General features: G+C 36.5%; 1 protein-coding gene and 1 long non-coding RNA gene across 3 annotated transcripts in view; one reads left to right on the forward strand and one right to left on the reverse strand.

The window, feature by feature from the left end:
* LOC130458938 (uncharacterized) overlaps window positions 1–6,413 on the reverse strand; it is a 23,453-nt gene extending 17,040 nt beyond the window's left edge. For both annotated transcript variants that reach the window (XR_008918286.1, XR_008918287.1), the window contains exon 1: window positions 6,196–6,413. This is a non-coding gene — a long non-coding RNA (uncharacterized LOC130458938). The remainder of the gene's footprint in view (window positions 1–6,195) is intronic.
* The window catches only part of NDUFV3 (NADH:ubiquinone oxidoreductase subunit V3), a 24,086-nt gene continuing 8,754 nt past the window's right edge, over window positions 6,384–21,715 (forward strand). Inside the window, exons 1-2 of the mRNA XM_007493191.3 lie at window positions 6,384–6,662; window positions 7,905–8,025. Coding sequence (XP_007493253.1) covers window positions 6,615–6,662; window positions 7,905–8,025 — 169 coding nt within the window. The 5' untranslated portion in view covers window positions 6,384–6,614. The remainder of the gene's footprint in view (window positions 6,663–7,904; window positions 8,026–21,715) is intronic.

Below are 21,715 nucleotides of genomic sequence, written 5' to 3' on the forward strand. Positions count from 1 at the left end.
CACTATTGGGTTTGTACCCCAAAGAGATAATAAGGAAAAAGTCTTCTACAAGAATATTCATTGCTGGGCCCTTTATGGTGGCAAAAAAGTTGGAAAATGAGGAGATGCCCTTCAATTGGGGAATGGCTGAACAAATTGTGGTATATGTTGGTGATGGGATATTGTGCTCAAAGAATAATGAACTGGAGGAATTCCATGGGAACTGGAACAACCTCCAGGAAGTAATGCAGAGTGTGAGGAGTAGAACCAGAACATTGTACACAGAGACTGATAAACACAGTGGTACAATTGAATGTAATGGACTTCTCCATTTGTGGCAATGCAGGGATCCTGAACAACTTGGAGGGATCTACAAGAAAGAATACTATCCACATTTAGAGGAAAAACTGTGGGAGTAGAAACACAGAAGAAAAACAACTGCTTGATTACATGGGTTGAGGGGAAATGGCTGGGGAGGTAGTCTCTAAAAGAACATCCTAATGCAAACACCAGCAACATGGAAATATGTTTTGATCAAGGACACAAGTAATACCCAGTGAAAATGCGCATCAGCTATGGTAAGAGTGGGGAAAGGGGAGGGAGAGAAATAATATGATTCTTGTAACCAAGGAGTAATGTTCTAAATTGACTAAATAAATTTTAAAAAGAAAGTATCCTTCCCCCTTAGGCTCTAAGACAATTTATGCCCAGGGGGCAAGTTAATTTTGTTTGTAATTGAACTTCTTTCCCACACAAATGAACTACTTAAAGCCTTAGGCCTACTTCCTTTATCTGACTGAGAAGAATTCAAGCAACTACAGGTGAGGACTTACCTTTTATTTTTCATTTTTCTGATAACTAAACATGTATTTGGTGTATGTTTTTAAGATTAAGTTTGAATAGTTGCTTTGGTTTAAATATAACTGTTTTGGCTTTATCTTTTTTTTTGTCTTAAAATTTTTATTTAATTTAGAATGTTTTTCCATAGTTACATGATTCATGTTCTTTTTCTTCCCTCCCCCCCCCATCCTGTAGGCAATGCGTAATTCCATTGGGTTTTACATGTGTCATTGATTAAGACCTATTTCCATATTATTAATATTTGTATTAGGGTGATCATTTAGAGTCTATATCCCCAATCATATCATCATCAACCCAGGTGATCAAGTAGTTGTTTTTCTTCTGTGTTCTACTCCCACAGTTCTTTTTCTGGATGTGGATAGTGTTCTTTCTCACAAGTCCCTCAAAATTGTCCTGGATCATTGCATTGCTGATAGTAGAGAAAGACTCACCGTTTATAAGGTTCAAATGTAGCCTATGTACTACATTTGTGTAGTTCTATGTGCAGCATCTCTACATCTCATTGTACATCTACAAATGTAGTTCTATGTGCAGCATCTCTACATCTCATTGTCTGTTTCAAAGTATGAATAAAGAATAGCACTTAGAACTTTTTCAACCACTGAAGATGACTTTCACTTCATCCTGGGCCATGATCAGTCATCTTGACTTGTACCTGAACTTTAAAGACTGTAGAAGAGAAAATGAGGATGCTAACTGTGCAACTCTGCCTCACTTATATCCTATTCACTTACAAGTCAAGACATCACCCTCACTATGTCACCGATGTTTTCAAAATGTATTAGGAAAAAGGAAATTTTCAGAATTAGGTCTTAGATTATGGTGCATTTTCAAATCATGGTGGCCATTCCCAAGCTAAAGGTCAACTATTATTGTTTACAAATTCCTGACAACTATTCAAATGGGTTCAGAGAAGGAAGAAACTGAAGTACTGGGAATTCCTGGGAATTTCCAAAATCATGTTATCTTGTATTTTATCATTGAGAAAATATTTTAAATAATGAGTAACCATGGTAAAATATTTTTTTAAATTTATATTAAATTATATTAAAAAATAATGAGTGACTATAATAGTAAACAAGGAATCATCTTTTTTGAGACAGTATCATACTAAAGGTTTCAGAAGTTGTCTGTACAAAAATTTCCCCATATAAAAATAAATGCATGGTTCGTTATTACTGTAAATATATTGTGACAATGACTTAAAACACATCTAGTAACCATATGACTAATTTACTTTATGTTTCTTCCAACATTAATATTCTTTATTCATTATTGATATCTGAAAATTTTATTTAAAAACAATATTATGGATAATGCATGTATAACCCGGACTGAATTGCTTGTCAGTTCTGGGAGGGGAGAGGGAAGAAGAGGAGATAACATGAAATCATATAACTTTGGAAAACTTATATGTAAATTTCTTATTAAAATAAAATAACAATTAAAAATAATTTTTAAGTTTAGTATTATTTATTTCCAGAGAACTATAGCTGGTAGTGAATATTCAAATACTGGAAAATGCCAAGGAACTTGAATAAAATAATATCTAAATCTCCTAGCAAGGTTAATAATACTATATAGAATCACATATCAAAACTGCCAATTTAAGAATTTGTTTTGCTTCCAAAACATGTTTTTTTAAACATAATTCATAGAATTTGCATAATACCTACCATGACTAAAATTTTAGGAAGGTGTAGTTTGAGCCTTGGCCCCCTTGTCTTTTCAGATCTAGGGGATAGTGTGTTGGTGTTTTGTGAGGAAGAATTTGAGGAGAAATGTAGCCTAACTTAGGGATGAACAGGGAACACTAGTAGACGGGAATCCTAATAGGAGTGTAGAGATAATCATCATTGGAGAGAAATAAAGACTTCTTATGATTGATCTATAACTTCAAAGTATTGTGATTATTAAGTAAATGCCTACATATATGTACCCATATATTCCAAAGTAATATTTTCTTAATTTTTGCATTTTTAGTTGGATATTTATCAAAAAGGTCCTCTGAAAACAAGTTTCCCTTTAAATGTTTCTGAAATTTGCTGTGGTACTTTCCAGAATCTCTTGGTATGATCTGAAAAACTCATTTCTCAGTTATTATAACAAGGGTATTTAGGAAAGAGACTAGTATAGCACATACTATGGTCTTCCCAGTCACAGATATAGAGAAATGCAGCATCTGTTTTACAGCTTACAGTTTACGGATTTTCATTCTACAAAAAGCACAAGATACAATGATCATTACTGGAGAAAATCACTACATCTGGACGGAAGAGAGATAAAGAGGGAGGCATTTCCATTTAAAAAATAATAAAATTTCCCTCTCAATTCCATGAAAAAACAAACTTTTTAACTTTGGGGGATTTAAGGGTATTGAGTCACCTTCCTGCCTTCCCCACTTTCCCTAAGATGCCAAGCAACCTGATATCGATTTAACATGTGTAATAGTGTAAAACACCATTCCATCTGTGGAGAAGAGAGAAGTTGGAAGGGGAAGGAAGGGAGACATAAAGGGAGGAGGGTAGACAAACTTGATCCATTAGTTATCTAATATCAATCAATATACAGCCCCCAAATATATTTATTACACATATTAGTAAATTTGTGAAAGAGAACTCAAACAAACAAAAAGTGAAGCAATAAAGTGAAATACAGAATGTCTTGGCATGCAATCAGATTCCATCAGATCTTTTTCTGGAGGCAAATGGTGTCATTCAAAAATGTTCATCAGATAATATTTCTGTTACTTTGTACCATGTTCTTCTCTTTCTGCTGCTCATGTCATTTTGCATAAGTTTATGCAGACCTTTCCAGGTTTTGCTGAAATCATCCTCATCATTTCTCAGTGATAATCCATTGCAATCATATACCACAACTTGTTCAGCCATTCTCCAACTGACGGACATCCCCCGGTTTCCAATTCTTTGCCATCACAAAAAGGGCTGCTATAAACATTTTTATACAAATGTGTCCTTTTCCCTTTTAAAAATCTCTTTGGGATACAGACTGGTTGAAAGGGTTTGTATGGTTTTAAGTCCTTTGGGCACTGTTCCAAAGTGCTCCCTCGAATCAGTTCATAACTTCACCAGCAGGGCATTAGTCCAATTTTCCCACATTCCTTCCAGAATTTTTTCCCCCTTCTCTGTCATATTAGCCAATCTCATAGGTGTAACTGGTACTTCAGAGATGTTTTAATATGCATTTTGAGGGATCCATTTCAAAATAGTAACCCATAGCTCTTTAGCAAACAACCTTTTAATAAAATTTAACTGTTAATAATAAATTTATGTATGGATTCTTATAGTAGTAAATGATTAAAAAGATAAATAATATACATTATGTATGCACTTATGACACTACATTTTAAAAAATTTCTTTGCTTATATTCATTGTCTACAATTTTTTTTTTGCCATATACTGTTAATCGCTGAAATTTCCCATTTAATTATCCATGGCCAACCCACAAATAACCAAAACCACCAAGTGTGGAATCCCCAAATATCAAGGAATATACAAAGGAAATATAAATAAGTCATAGTGATAAAGCTGGGGATTGGACCTTTGATTTCATTGGTTTAGGAAACTCCCAGGCAAAGAAACTCCAGCATCACTTCTTTAGTCTTAGAAAAAAGCTACCTAAAATACTGAGAAGTTAACTGGCCCAGGTGCCCTATAAAAAAGGTCATATCACAAAAAGAGACAGGGGCATAGAAGTATGTATCTTTCAAAACTATAACTAGGGCAGAGAAACCAAGTAAAGAAGAGATCACAAAAGAAAAAAAAGTTTCAACAACATGAAATTAAAAACTTGCAGCATGAAATGAGAAATCTGGTGTTGAAACAAGGAAAACCTGGGTTCAAGTTATCTTCCTTTGACATATACTGTCCATATGACTCTGAAGTCACTTGGTGCTTTAGGGAAGGTGCTTTAAGACTGAATTGCAGAGAAAGTGAATTAGGGGAATTTTTTAAAAATCAAATATCTCTGATAAGGGCCTGAAAGCCAAGATATAGGGAACTCACACAAATAGAGAAGACCAATAGACAACCAAAATATTAGAATTGTTTTCAAAAGAATTGACAACTGCCATGAGAGTCCAATGTACTGATATACAAATTAAAACAACTTTAAGCTTCATGCCCAGAAAAATGGTAATGATGAAAAACTGATAATAGCCCATGTGAGGAGATACAGGAGAACAGGTACATTATACATTCATGGAAAACAATTTTGAGTTATGAGAAAAAATGACTTTTTTTAATATACTTTAAAAAAAAATCAGATTCCTCCTGCTTGTTACATAATCCAAGGAAGTCAAAAGCAGAAATTCTGCACATATATACCAAAATGATCAAAAGCAGCATTTTTTGTGTTAGCAATGAAATAAAGGAAATAGAAAGGAAATAAAGTGGTACACACATTGATGGAATAATGTTTAAAGAAATTGTAATACATGAATGTAAAGGAATAATATGCAGTAAGAAACAATAAATGAGGAATTTGGAGAAACATACATTTTTATGAACTCATACAGTGAAGTAAATAGAACAGGGACAAAATCCATAACTGTTATAATGTAAAGGAAAAGAAGACTAAAACAAAGCTGAACCAAACAACCCTAGAGAGGAGATAAAGAAATGCTTGTCTACCTTTATTTGGAGACAAAGCAAGACTAAGCTTTACAGAATTGCACTTTTCTGATCAGATGATTTCGTTGTTTTGGATGTTTTTGCTTTTTCATTACTGTTTTTCTTAAAATGGAAGGATTAGTAGTTAGGGTAGGGACAGAGAGATATGTCTGTAACTGACTTGATGTAATTTTTTAAAAAGTTATCCATAAAACTTAAATAATTAAAAACGCAAACAAAAAACCTTCTATCTTAAGTGTTAGTTGGTATCCATAAAAGGCGTACACCTGAGCTCTAAGATGCACGTTCTCGAGTTATAGCAGCATGCCATGGAAAAGTGAAGAAAGATGGGAGTTCTGTATCAATAGATCGTGCATTCACACCAGATGAAATCATGGATCAAATGACCAAAATAGACACAAAGCTCTCCTCTATATGAGGAGGAGCTGGGGCAGGGGAGAAGGAATTCTGCCTGATACATTTGGACAATTGAAGTCAAAAGAACTTTACTGGATAAGTGGAATTCTCCAGTTCGTTTGGTTTTAGAGGGTGGGGGTTGGGGGAGGGGAGGTGTGTAGAAAAAGGCCCACAAAAATCTGAAGTTATGCTCATATAGATCATTTTAAGGTTACCAAAAATACTTCACATATTAACCCACTTGAATTTACTCCCACTCCTCCCTGCATAAAGTAGGGGGCGGTCAAAGGTATCATTTAATTTTACCTTCGTTTTATATTAGAGACTGACTGATTTCAGAGACTTGTGCCACTCGTGTCCTCGGCACAAACCGAAACCCTGTCCTACCTGCCCAGTGGTGTCACCCCTTAACGTGGTCAAGGTGACCAGTTCGACTTTCAAGAGGGGGCGGGATTATCCGGGTAACTCAAGAGCGCGGGAGTGGCCGGGGGGGTGGGGCTTGAGGGTCACAAGGGCCCTGAACTGTGACGCCCCCACTCAGGGTTGGGGGTGGAAGGAAAATAAGCAGGCTCTAACTCCGCCCCCGGCTTGGGATTGGCCAGTCGTGCCCGCACCTAGGCGAGGGGAAGTGAGCTTGGGCTGTAGCTCCGGGGGGTGGGGGGGCGCCCGGTCGACGTCCTCTGGACGTATTTTCTTCTCCCGGAGTGCCCTCCAACTCTACTGCCATGGCCTTTCCCTCTACCTTGCGACTGGGCCGAGAGGCAGTGTCGAAGGTAAGGTCGGGAAGAGCTTGTTTAGGCAGAGGGATTGGTTAGAGGCTCCGAAGGCAGCCCTGCTACGGGATCCTCTGGGATATTCTAGTGCGGTAACTTCTCTTACAGTCTAGGTGGGTCGGGCCTGGAGGGGGAGGGGAAAGGGAGCGGGAGCGGTTTGTTTGGGTTTTTTAGTTCTTGTGCGCATGTGCGGAAAGCCTCCCTCTAGCGTACGGACTGTCACGTGAGCCTTGTCTTTCCTGAAACTGTCCCCTAATTCGACTTTGACTCGTATTTTGGTTTATAAAAGGAGAAACGAATTCTGCTTAGCCAGGGCAAGGACAGAAATTTCCCTTCCTATTTTACAACCTGATTTATGGACATAATCTTTGTCCAATTTGCTAATGACTTAGATGACTTAAAATACCTTCTGTCTTGCGTTTAGCAAGACGGAAAATCGAAATAAGTTGATTAGCAAGAGGGAAAACTGAAATAAGTTTTGGTTGGTCATTTTACCCAATGTTGCTAGGGTATGTTTCCTGATTGTCAGTCCCCTTAGTCAAGACAGTATACCAAGTCAGTCGTTGGCAACCACACTTTTTTACACAAGCCAGTAAGAAAGAAGATTGTGTTTGCTCGAGCGTCTTCTATAAAATGTGAATATTTGTGTCAGTAAAATTTGTGTTCATAGGTACACATATAAAATGATTTGTTAATAAAGGAGAGGAAAAGGAATAAAATCTAAGAGGTGTCAAATCACAAAATAATTTGGTTTAGAGCTTGTGAATTTTTACAGAACAAGAGCCTGAAGGGTTTTTTTTTTGAACCATTGGAAGACATTTCTACTAGAAAAGTAGTTGAATTCATATTTTCTTTGTGTTTATAAAAGCCACTATATATTTTTTTATTTCTAGTTCATGTAAAGTTTTAAAAAAGCAGAAAGAAGCAATAGCATTTTGTCAGTAAGAAGATAAGTTCTTATGTTCTGAGTATAAAACAACAGAATGAAATCAATTGACCAAAATTCTGTTAAGAAATATCTATTGGGGGCAGCTGGGTGGCTTAGTGGATTGAGAGTCAGGCCTAGAGATGAGAGGTCAAATGTGGCCTCAAGACACTTCCCAGCCCCAAGTCACTTAATCCCCATTGCCTAGCCCTTACCATTCTTCTGCCTTGGAACCAACACACATTATTGACTCCAAGAGGGAAGGTAAGGGTTTAAAAAAAAAAAGAAAGAAAAATATCTATTATTACTTTTTTCAGACTATGCAGCTAAAAGCATGGGGACTTCGAGAATTTGCTTCAGCAGTTTTTTTCTCTACAAAATCAGAAGGCAGTGAAAAAGGAAAACAAAAGAAGTCTAAAATGCAACAGTCACCACAAAGTAAGATTTTTATGGTAATAAAAGGGGAGATTTTACAAAGCACAATTATGTCATGCGATACATAAAATAATATTTTTCAAAACACTATTAAATTATGAATCTTCATTTTCTCTAGCTTGCACAAGTTAGACATAAAATCTGTAACCAAGATTTAAGATAATAGAAGTCAGCAATATACTGATCTTTCATTCAGCTTTTAGCACTGTTTTGAATTATCTCTCTGTATTCTGAGTGTAATTTATACCACCAGCCTGTTGTATATCATAACATAATGTAAATGTTCTGCCATAATTTATAAAGGAACCTTATATGACTATGAAGTAAGCCTGTGGTTACCCTGCTTTTTCATCTAATCTTGAAATGTTTCTGTTTCTTTTAATCCTCATTTGTCGTTTTTTTCATTATTAGCCATTTTCCCTTAATTTATGTACTATTCTATAAGTGCTTCTATAGTGTGAGGATAAGATTGACTTGTGATTCGTTTTTTGGCCTCATACTTAATAATTCTTAGTTCCTGCAACAGTAATTTCAGTTTACCTTTTCATATTGCATTCTTTTATTTCCCCTTTTTTCTCAATGACTTTATCCATTAGAAATCATCAACCAAAGCATGAGGACATTGGGTAGAGTCCATTGAATTCCATCTCTTTTTTAAAATGGCAAATTTTGATTGAAAACATAAATATTGAAAATCATCAATATCACTAGCATTTACAACTAAGTATAAATTAATTTTAGTGAATAAAACACAACTTTGCTTTTTTTCCCCCATGTTTATTACTACCCACAAACTCACCTTTTCCCCTGCTTCCTCCTCTTATAACAAACAAGTAGGTAAAACAAGTCAACAATATTGGCCATAGTTATGTATTCTGCAAAGCTATTACCTTTCTTCTGATGAGTAGAAGGTATAGTTCTTCCTCAGATTAATGAAGTCAGTATTAGTAACAACATTGATAATAATTCTCTGATCTCTCAGTGTAAGCCCTCCCCCACATTGTTTGCCTGAATATTTCACATTTAATAATTTAAAGATAGTATTAAGTTAGGAGTCTTCATTTTCTTTGTTCCTCTGGTTAAAGTTAGTAATTCCATTTATTATTATGGGTCAGGAGGAAGACCAGCAAAAAAAAGGAGATAAGAAAAAAATGGGTCTCCTGAAGAAGGTATAATTTGAGCTAAATATTAAAGGAAGGGGGCAGCTAGGTGGCTCAGTAGATTGAGAGGCAGGCCTAGAGATGGGAGGTCCTAGGTTCAAATCTGGCCTCAGACACCTCTAGCTGTATGACCCTGGGCAAGTCACTTAACCCCCATTGCCTAGCTCCGTAGTGCTCTTCTGCCTTGGAATCAACACGTTGTTGATTCCAAGGCAGAAGGGAAGGATTTTTTTAAAAAGTAAACAAAAATATAAAAGGAAGTGGGGAACCTTAAAGGGGACAGGAGATAGAGCATAAGTGAAAAGGCATGGAGTTCAGAGATGGAGTGTTATTTCTGAGAAACATCTATTGTAAAGAGTAAGGAGAGGGAAGTAAGGTCTAAGATTTATCTTTGATCATAGAGGTAAAAAAGAGCCAATGGAAATTTACTAAGGAGGAGACAAGTTTAGTGATTTTGTCATATCTGCCCTATCAGAAAATCTTTGGCAGCAGAGTGAAGATGGATAGTAGTAGTAAATAGAGACTTGAAATAGGAAAAAAAACACCAGAAAGGATACTTATGAAAATAGTCTTCATGTGAGGGAATGAGAGAAGACTTTTGTACCAAGATGTGACTGTAAGTAGAAGGCATAGATTTTATCCAGTCATATTTTGGAAGGTAGAAATAGTGTAGTTTTATTCTGATGCAAATTTCAAGTTTTTTTTTTTTTTCTGGAGCAGATGTGGGGGAACTGGCCACCTGCCTCTGCTCAGGTAGTTATCTTGGCTAGCATTTGAAAAAGTCATCCTGCCTTTTACTTATCTTCTAATTGTCCTTTCATTATGCCATATTTTTATTCTAGTTCCGTTCTTCAACTCCCTCACTGCACTTCATTTCTTTGGGAATAGTTAGTACTTTGCACACATTTTTTTTTAATCTAATTATGCCACAAATTTTGATATTATTACCTTCTTCTGATGGTTTTCTTTTCAAAAAAGAAATTCTCTTGAATCATTCCAGAAAATTCTGTTTTAATAGTCTCTAGAGGTCTGTCACATCTAACTTTTCTAAAATTCTGTTCAAGTACATAATTTCTTTTTTGTTAGATTTATCTAAATCTGAGAGTGGGTCCCCCAGTATCTCAATATTATAGTACAAGTGTTTTTTTCCATATAAGTCACTTAACTTTTCCTTAAGAATGTATATGCTATGCTATTTGGTGTATTTAACATTTTATTAATTCATTGTCTCTGATACATTTTAGCAAAATACTTATCTTCCTTATCTCTTTTAATTAGGTCTGTTTGTATTGTTGCTTTTTCTGAGATCATAATTGATACAGAGAGGATATATAATAGATTTAGCTACAGCCCTATATTTTAACTCTGTGGTATCTTTCTGCTTCAAGTCTTTTTTCTTGAAAACCACATAATACATTTTGCTTTCTAATCCGTTCAGCTAACCTTTTCTGTTTGATGAATGGAGTATATCCTATTCATTCACAGTTATTTTTTGTTTAAACCCTCACCTTCCATCTTGGAGACAATACTGTGTATTGGTTCCAAGACGGAAGAGTGGTAAAGGTTAGGCAATGGGAGTTAAGTAATTTGCCCAGGGTCACACAGCTAGGAAATGTCTGAGACCGGATTTAAACCCAGGACCTCCCATCTCAGGGCCTGGCTCTCAATCCACTGAGCTACCAGCTGTCCCTCACAAAGTTATTATTGCTAAATGTATATTAACCCCCTCCCCCCCATCCTATTGTCTTATACCTTTCCCTTTCTTTGTTTTCTGACCCTTCTTTAAAAGTTTAGCTTCTGAATAAACTATCCCGTAATCCAGTGATGGTGAACCTTTTGGAGATGGAAGGCCAGGCCCCCAGCCCTCAATCCCCCAGACCTAGTGCTATGTCTGTATTGTCCCTCCCCCTTCCAAAATGCCCTCCCCCAGACCTAGTTCTATGTCTGTATTGTCCCTCCCCCTGTCAGAGTGCCCCCCCCCACTAGTTGCCATGCCCCACCTTATTCCAGATGGGGGAAGCACTCCCATTGGGCTGTTGGGCAGAGGGGCTGGTGAAGTGAGGGATGTCCTCAGGTGCATGGAGAGAGGGAGGAAAACAGGTTCCCTTCCCCTTCCTCTCCCCTCCCACCCCCCCCCCCCCAGTCCCTCTGGCTTTCTCTAGTACCAAACTGGTGGGTGACTGCAGACTTGCCCACAGAGAGGACTCTGCCTTGCCCTTTTGGCATGCATGCCATCAGTTCATCATCCCAGCCTTAATCTGTCCCAACTTTACTCCAGCTGCCCCTTTCTTTTATCCCCTTTCCCTCCTCTGTCCCTTTCATTGAAATATAAGTCTGAGAGCAGAGAGAAAACATAGCCTGCATTCTTTTCTTCCTGTAAGGGTGAAGGTCAAGTGTTGCCCTTCCTCCACTAATTCTGCCTTAGTAACAATTCTTAAAACAGAAGGGCAAGGGCTAGGCAAACAGTTAAGTGACTTGCCCAACCTAGTGGCCCTCTCCATTAGTTGTACTTTCCATTAGTGTGATATGATTTTCTCTCTTCTTCCTCTCCCTTTCCCCAATCCTAGTATATTTCTGCTTTAGCATTATATTCAGTTTTGCTAGGCAAGTTACTCATGGCTGCAAGCTGCATCCTTTGTATTTTAGACTATTGTATTCCAAGTTCTCAACTCTGTTAGAGTTCTTGCTGTGGTTCCCTAGGACTTGAATACTTTCTATCTGGCCTCTTGTATTTTTTCTTTAACCTGAAAGTCTTGATTTTGGCTATGTTATATTCCTGACAGTTTTTATTTTGAGGTTCTTTTAGGAGATGAATGGTCATTTTCCCCATTTCTTATTTTTCCTCTAATTTGGGCAGCAGTTTTCTTTTAAGATTTCTTGAAATAGGATCTCTAGGCTCTCTATTGGGTCAAAGCATTCAGTTGATTCTTAAATTATTTTTCTCAATCTATTTTCCAGTCAGTTGTTTTTACTCTGAGATACTTCCCATTTTCTCCTATTTTTCCCCATCTTTTGACCTTATATATTAATATTTCTTATTTCCTTATGGAGTCATTAGCTTCTATTTGGTCTGTTCTAATTTGAAGGAGTTTGTGGCTTGGGCAAGCTTTGTATTACTTTTGGATACATACACAGCTAATCTGTGCTACAGTGATGGTCTGGAAATAACCTTGTTCATGAAGAAAAGCTGAGGTGACATAAAACCTAGTTATTGTTTAAAATTTATTTATTTATTTTGGAATATTAGTCCATGGTTACATGATTCATATTTTTTCCACCCTTCCTCCCTCTTATTGCCAACGAGCACTTCAACTGGGTTTTACATAAAAGCTAGTTCTTTAGGTTTGTACCAATAAGCATTTTTTGCCCTTGTTTGGAAGTTGTTTACTCCTGTCTATAAAAGCTGTGTACAGTTTGAAAAAGGTAGTTTGAAAATCTGTGTAGGCCACACACTAATACATTACCTTTCTTAATTTTCTGAGTATGCTCAAACCAGAATTTTGTCTTAATAGTACCTCTTGGGTGTAGCTCAGTTCTTTTTCCATTTCTTTCTTCCATAACTTTCATTTCTTTTCAATATTTTCCTCAAGCACTATCGTTTCATTTATTAAAACATTTTAAAATTCTTTTAAACTGTTTATCCCCTCTAGGCAATCTAGTTGAATTTTTGCCCAAACTATGTAAGGTAATGTTTTGGAGATATATTTTTGTTCTGGGTTTGTCTTCAGTTTTTCTACCATGACAATGGCTCTTTATGGTAGGATTCTTTTTTGTTTGCCTGTTCTTCCAGTCTCCTTTTTACTTCAGACTTAATATTAGGGCTGGGATCTGCCATACTTCTGGAGGGAAGGCCTAGACTGTTCTTGTTACTGCTTTCTTGGAGTATTGACAGTATTGCATTATTCCAGAATCTCAGAGATAGGCTGGGAACTTGCAAGCATTCAGCATCTCCGAAGTAGTCTGAATGAAGACATTTTGAACTCTTTTAGTTCCTGGCCTGAGTTTAAGTCTGTGAGATTAGACTGCTACTAAATAAAACCAAAACTTTTTTTTTAAGGCAGTGGGGGTCAAGTGACTTGCCCAGGGTCACACAGCTGGGAAGTGTCTGAGGCCAGATTTTAACCCAGGACCTCCTTTTTCTGGGCCTGGCTCTCAATCCACTGAACCACCCAGCTGCCCCAAAGTCAAAACTTTTAAGATCATATTGGAAGAATTGTAGGCTCCTCATTTAGCCAAGGATTCCTGCCCTGATTATTTCTCTACAGGCTGGGCTAAATGCTGGAAATGAAACTTTGTTCTGTGTTTGGAGCCACACAGCTGCTGCTACTGGCTTCTGAACTTCCTGCTTTCTCCTTGTACACCCCAGGGCAGGGGTCTCCAAACTACGGCCCTCGGGCCACATGCGGCCCCCTGAGGCCATGTTTCTGGCCCCACCGCACTTCTAGAAGGGGCCCCTCTTTCATTGGTGGTCAGTGAGAGGAGCTGTACGTGGCATCACTCACATACAGCACTACATCCGGTGACATCCTTTGCATGGCGCCTTAGAATGAGGCGCTGCACAAAGGATTATGTGGCTGCACAATAGAAGTTCTCAGCATGATGAGTGGCGATCTGGAAGAGGGGGTTCCGCACAGTGTAGACTGCTGCCTGGTTAAGGTTAGAGTTAGGGTTGGGGTTACAGTTAGGTTTTTATAGTCTGACCCTCCAATGGTCTCAGGGACATGGACTGGCCCCCTGTGTAGAAAGTTTGGGGACCCCCTGCCCCAAGGCCTTCCCCTTCACATTTAAAAATTCTTTTAACCCTTTTATTTCATGCCCTCCATGAAATATTAGCCAAATTTTTGCCTCTTAAGCCTACTATGGAACTGTTATCCAGAGCAAAGTATTGGGAGATAAAACTTGCCATTTCCACCTGTCCCCATTACTGTGTTCCAGTGTGGATCTAGACAGGCCTGGAATAAGACTGGGCCTCCTTTTGCACTGATTCAAGAGCAGTAGAGAACTCAAATATGATATGCTTCTGGCCTGCCCCCAAACTGCAGGCCTTGTTTTTCCTTTTGCTGAGCAGGCTGTACTTTTTGTGGATCATTCCTAGCAAGAATTCAGTCCAGTAACATGGTAAACATCTTCTAGATCTTGGAGGAGTACCACTTTACCTTGCCTATGCCTCCATCCCCTCATTTAATTCTGTATGAATGTATATGTTTCAAATCTTTCATCTAAAAAGAAATCTTGTTTGGACTCTGCTTTTTAATTCATTCCTCTATCCTCTCTTGTTTTATGGGTAAGGTTCTTCCTCTTCTCTTTCAATATTATGATAGTAAAATGTATATTTTTCTCTCTCATAGTCTCATATTTATTTTTTCTATCCTTCACCCCTCCATACCCTTCTACAAAGAAGTGGGGAAAGGTAGGGGAGAAGGAATCTGATCCCCACCACCGATACATAATTTTTCCGTGTGAGTTTTTTTAATTAACAAAAATCTCCCCTCCATTGGGAAAAAATAGAAAATGAAATCAATTGTAACAGATATTCACAGTTAAGCAAAACAAATTCCCCTATTAGTCATCTCCAAAACACATAGGTCTGATTTTACAACCATCCTTTCTCCATCAGGAGGTAGGCAGGTATACTTAAATCATCATAGAACCTCTAGAATCATGTTTGGCAATTCCATTGATCATAATTGTTAAGTATTCTCGAACTTTTGCCTTTACAGTGTATAGTTCATTGTTAATTTTGTTGAATTATAAAATAGTGTATAAATTATTCTGCTTTTGTCACTTCCTTAAAAATTTTTAAAATTCAGTTTATTTTCAATTCCAAATTCTCTGCATCTCTCACCTATTCATTGAGAAAGCAAAAAAATAAAACTCATTATAAATATGTATAGAAATGCAAAACAAATTTCTGCATTAGCCTTGTTCTTCTTTACCTCTTAAAAAAAAGAAAGAAAAAAATATGCTTCAATCTGGACTCTTGAGTTCATTAATTCTCTGTCAAGAGATGGAAAGATAACAAATTAGGAAACAACCTTCATAACTAAAACCGCTGACAAAAGTCTAATTACTCAAATTTACAGAGCTAAATCAATTCTACAAAAAATCAAGCCATTCTCCAATTGACAAATGGGCAAAGGACATGAATAGGCAATTTTCAGTCAAAGAAATCAAAATTATTAATAAGCACATGAACAAGTGTTGTAAATCTCTTATAATCAGAGAGGTGCAAATCAAAACAACTCTGAGGTATCACCTCACACCTAGCAGATTGGCTAACAGGTCAGCAATGTACTAAGTTATGAATGCTGGAGGGGATGAGGCAGAGTTGGGACATTAATGGAGTTGTGAATTGATCCAACCATTCTGGAGGGCAATTTGGAACTATGCCCAAAGGGCGATAACAGGCTGTCTGCCCTTTGATCCAGCCATAGCACTGCTGGGTCTGTACCCCAAAGAGATCATAAGGGAAAAAGACTTGTACAAGAATATTCATAGCTGCGCTCTTTGTGGTGGCCAAAAATTGGAAAATGAGGGGATGCCCTTCAATTAGAGAATGGCTGAACAAATTGTGGTATATGTTGGTGATGGAATACTATTGTGCTCAAAGGAATGATGAACTGGAGGGATTCCATGTGAACTGGAACGACCTCCAGGAAGTGATGCAGAGCGAGAGGAGCAGAACCAGGAGAACATTGTACACAGAGACTGATACATTGTGGCACAATTGAATGTATTGAACTTCTCCATTAGTGGCAATGCAGTGATCCTGAACCACCCAGAGGGATCTATGAAAAAGAACACTATCCACATTCAGAGGAAAAACTGTGGGAGTAAAAACACTGAAGAAAAACTTGACTACATGGGTCGAGGGGATATGACTGGGAATGTAGACTCCAAGTGATCACCCTAATGCAAACATCAACAGCATGGAAATAGGTTCTGATGAAGTACACATGTAATACCCAGTGGAATTGCTTGTTGGCTGCTGGAAGGACAGGGGGGGAGGAGAGGGAGGAATAGAATATGATTTTTTTTAACCAAGGAATAATGTTTGAGATTGACCAAATAAAAAAATGTTATTTTTTTAAAAAGCACAGAGTTGTACTTCCCCTTCCCTGGAGGACAAACTATAATGGGAATTAGTGATATAGCCAGGGATATGTAGGGCTGGAAAGGACATTAGAAAAGTGATTTGATGGAGAAATGGAATATATAATTATATAATATATAAAGACATAATATATAATTATAATATAAATATATATATATACAATTACATGATTATAATTAATCTAATAAACACTTGATGCAGATGGTGGTTTGTTGGTCTGAGAGGGGGTGTTGGCATCCCTGTCACCATTACTCCAGCTCAGCCTACAGTGGCTTATGGGGCAGTTGAGACTGCTGGAGAAGAAATAGGGTAGCAGCAAGGAATATTTTAGCAAGTAAAGAGATGAAATTGTGATAGGAGCAGGAGATCAGAGAATGAGGAAGCTGGGCTCTGGGTACTCCACCTGTCTCCACTTCTAGAAGACAGATGTTTAAACAAAAAAATTGACCAAATGAAAAAAAAGAGAGAGAGACGTGGAAAGGATGCTTCGTCATCTGCCCTTTGGAGTCATTTGGTCATTGTGTTGATCAAAGTTACTAAGTCTTTTTAGTTATCTTCACAATATTGTTTCTAAATTGTTCTCTTAGTGCTACTCATTTCACTTTGTTGTCAGTCATTTCAGTTGTGTCTGATTCTTCTTGACCCTATTTGAGACTTTCTTGGCAAAGATACTGGAGTGGTTTGTGATTTTCTCCTCCAGCTTATTTTATAGATGAGGAAACTGAGGCAAAGAAAGGTTGAGTAATTTGTCCAGGATTCACAGCTAGTAGGTGGATATCTTAGACATTAATCTGAACTCGTCTTCCTGACTCTAGACCCTATGCTCAACCTAGCTCCCCCAACCCTTTTACTTTGCAACCCTACAAATCTTTTGAAGCTTTTCTGGAAACTATCTCTTTTATCATTTCTTACAGCATATTACTATTCCAGTTAACATTCATATGCCATAAGTTGTTCAGCCAATCTCCCTTATTTTGCAATTCTCTGCCAGTAAAAAAGAACTCATCCATGTGCTTCTGTGCATGTGAATATTTTTCTTCTTTCTTTGATGGCCCTAGTAGTGATGATTCAAATAGATTAAAATTGAAAGTGACCTGTTCCTATTCCTTTGCCTTTCTTTTCTTTATATAGCCAAGACACTTCTAGTTTCTTAATTTCTTTCCCACTTTTTATTCACCACTTTATGTAATCCTTCTAAAGTTTTAAATTTTTCCCTTTGTCACAATTCACTTTCTATCTTCATTCTTTTTCTCATAGCCCTCTCCCCTGTTCCCTATTGTGTTTAAATTAATGTATATCTAATCTGCAATACCCTCCTGTGTGTGTTTGAGTGTGACCAACCCTCCATTGTTAGATTTAGATAAAATGAGGTCATAAAATACTTGGGGCACACCTCCTTTCTTTGTATTTGAATCCTCTTATATATCCCATTTCTTCCTCATTTATTCACTTGTTTGTTCCTTTTACCTTCCCTTTTATTTTTTATAAAAACCACTCAAATGAACAAAAGATCATACACAGTAATGTAAAGATAATTTTAACGTTTTGACTTAAAATCTAAATAATTGGTCACAGGGATTATTCCCAAATAATAAAATACCCAAGTCAGCTGAGAATTATGGAGATTTAATTAATATAGAGAGAAGGAATTAAGTAAAAAAGAGGGAGGGAGACAGACAGACAGACAGACAGACAGACAGACAGACAGACAGACAGACAGACAATGAATATAAAAGAGAGAGAATGAATTAGTTTAGACTGCTGCTGTGGCTCAGGCTGATCCAGGAAGTAGTTAAAGGTCTAAAGGAAAGGGAGTCAGTCTTATAACTCACCTCCAGACCGTCTCCAAGGAAGCTCCAGTCCTCCACTGAACTCAATCTCCTGAACTGAGTTCAGAACAATCTGAACTGACTTTTAGCCTCCTTTTAAAGAGAATTTTCTCTTATGTCACCTCCCCTAAATTTTTACATCTACCAATCACAGTAGACGCTTTTTGAGTACTTCACACTTCTTTGTTAAGCTTGCCTTTTGTGAGTTACTTGACCTTTTTGTGATTACTTTAACTTTTACAGGTACTTAACACATTTTGTATTAGATCTAAAAATAAACTTAGCTTAAAGTTCTAGCTTTACTATAAGGTATGAGTTAAGTACCTTCATTGTTCAATCAGGTGTTTACAATTTTATCTTCCCCTAAAGTATGTGTAATTATCGGTGGAGTAATGTAAAGTTCCCAAGACATTTCTGATTCTTGTTAGACCAAGTATCTCTACTGTTACAATAAGGAAATAGCTAAATCAAATCTTCTAAAGTACAGTCTGAGTAGTTTTTTTTAAGATTCACAGTCCCCCCGATGATCATTGGGATACTAGTCTCCCCATTGATCATTCAACATAATCATCTTGTATTCCTAAAGCACTTCTAACTACAGATGTATACAATATTCAATTTTCTAAGAAGAAATTACATTAGTTAAGAGGAATAAAAAAGAAAGAAAGCAAAACCAATGTTTTGCTAGGTGCATTGACAGGAAGCCAAGTTTTAGGGGCAGTCCCCTTGGCATAAAAGTGTACATTTACAATAAATGTTCAATCAAACTTCAGTTCAATCAACTACACCCAAAGTTCATTTTTGATCTTCTTGATGTAGTGTGGGTTTTCTGGCATCTTTCTGCAACCGTTCATTCTCTGTATTTAGGAGTTAGCAAGCTTCTTCCTTGAAGATCTTTCTCGTACAAAAAAATTAAAAATCTCGGATTTTTTATTAAAATACAATCCTCCCCCTGAAGTGGATGTTTAAAAGCATCCAGGAAGACAGAGCAAGATCGATATTAGTAAAAGTATAAGCAGAATTGAACATATCAATAACAAAAAACAGATTGTTTCATTAAGAGATGGAGAAAAGGCTTTTGACAAAATACAATACCCATTCTTTTTAAAAACTAGAAAGCACAAGAATCAATGGAACCTTTCTTAAAATAAGTAGTATCTAAAACCAAGAACAAGTATTATGTGTAAAAGGAATAAACTTAGTCTTTCTAGTAAGATCAGTAGTGAAATAAGGATGTCCATTATCATCAGTATTGTTCAATATTGTATTTAAAAGCTAACTATAGCAATAAGACTAGGAAAAAGTAATTGGAGGACTAAAAATAAGCAATGAGGTATTTTAAAAATTACTTTTCACAGATAATATGATGATATATTTAAAGAACCCTATAGAATTAGCTAAAATACTAATTGAAACAATTTAGGCAAAGTTGCAGGATAGAAAATAAACACACATAAATCATCAAGATTTCAATATATGGGCATCACATTCACATTATGACTTTCCCCATTGTGGTTTCTCTATGTCACAGTTTGGCATAAGAATGGGGAATTTTTTGAGAGGTTTTCAGAAGCCACAGATAACATGCAAAAGCTAGCAGATGACAGAAAAAGTTTAGGAACTCAAATGCATGAAATATATGTATAGAATTATATAATAATATAATTATCTTTTTATCATAAGTGTGCATAATTTGAAGGGATAGGAACAGTTTTCAGAAGAAGAAATCAAAGCTATCAATGTAGTCAAATAAAAAATACTTTAAATAATTACTGATTATTAAGTCATTTTAGTCGTCTCACTCTTCACGACCTCATTAGGGATTTTCTTGGCAAAAATAATGGAATTTCCCATTTTCTTCTCCTAGTCATTTTACATATAAGGAAACTGAGGCAAACCAGGTGAAGTGACATACTTGCCCAGAGTGACACACCTAATTATTTCTGAGGCAAGATTCGAACTTCAGTCTGACTTCAAATCTGTTCTCTATTACTCCATCCTTTAGTTGCCATAGGTGCCACATTATAGAAATGCAAATTAAAGCAATTCTGAGATACCACCCCAAACCTATCAGATTCAATAATGTGACAGAAAGGGAAAATGACAAATGCTAAAAGAGATGTGGAAAAATTGAAAGACTAATTAACCAAGTTGTAAACTAGTTCAGTCATTCCGGAGAACAATTTGGAACTCTGCCCAAAAGACTATAAAACTATACGTTCCCTTTGACATAGCAGTACCACTACCAAGTCTGTAACTCAAAAGAGATAAAAGACAAAAGGGTCCTATTTTGTACAAAAGTATTTTTTAGCAGCTTTTTTTTTTTTGGTGGCAAAGAATTAGAAAGCAAAGCAATGCTCATCAATTGGGGAATAGCTAAAAAAGTTGCAGTATATGATTGTGATGGATATTATTGTGCTATAAGAAATAAGCAGAATGGTTTCAGAAGAAGCTAGGACAATTTGTATGTGAATTTATGCAAAGTGAAACGAGCAGAATCAGGAGAAAATTCCACATTAACAGCAACATCAATAAGGATGATGAACTGTGAAAGACTTATTAAAACAATGATCTAAGACAGTTCCAAAGGACTCATGATGAGAAGTGCCCTCCACCTCCAGAGAGAGAACTGATGAACTCTGAATGCAGATTTAAGCATAATTTTTTTACTTTATTTTTTATTGTTTTATTTTGTTTGCATTTTCTTTTGCAGCATGGCTAAAATGGAAAAGTACTCACATGTAGAATCAAAATCAAATTACTTATCTTCGCAGACAGGTGTGGAAAGGAGGGAAAGAACTCTGAACTCAATTTTTTTTAAATTTAAGTTAAAAATATTTTTTATAAAAGTAAATGAGGGAAAGCATGGGAAAAAACTGGTTGTATTTATATATATGGATATGGGAAGAGTTTTAAAATTAATAGTTTTGATTGAATGAAATGAAAACCGTTCTCACAAACAAAATGAATGCAGCCAAAATTAGAAGAAAAACAGAAAATGGGGAGGGGGGCGGGATGTGGTGTCTTACAGCAAGTTTCTCAGATAAAAGACTCATTTCACAAATACATAGGGAATTGAGCCAATTTTATAAAAATATGAGCAATTCCCCAACCAATAAATGGTCAAAGGATATGAGTGATTTTCAAAAGAAGAAATCAAAGCTATCAGAGCTAGAAGAAGAAATCAATAATGCTATAAAAAATTCTCTAAATTACTATTGATTAAAGAAATGCAAATTAAAACAACTGTGAGATACCACACCTATCAGATTCAGTAACACAACAGAAAGGAAAAATGACAAATACTGGAAGAAATCCAGAAAAATTGGGACACTAGTAGTTGGTACAGTTGTAAACTAGTCTAACCATTCTGCAGTGCAGTTTGGAACTACACCCAAAGGGCTATAAAACTTTGCATACTCTTTGACCTAAGGATAACATTATTAGTTATGTATACTAAAGAGATAAAAGAAAAGGGAAAAAAACTTATTTGTACAAAATATTTATAGCAGCATTTCTTTTGTGTGGTGGCAAAAAATTGGACAGCAAAAGCCAAGGGATGCCCATTGATATGATTATAATGGAATACT

This window comes from Monodelphis domestica, chromosome 4 (genome assembly GCF_027887165.1).
Source record: "Monodelphis domestica isolate mMonDom1 chromosome 4, mMonDom1.pri, whole genome shotgun sequence".
Taxonomy (NCBI): domain Eukaryota; kingdom Metazoa; phylum Chordata; class Mammalia; order Didelphimorphia; family Didelphidae; genus Monodelphis; species Monodelphis domestica.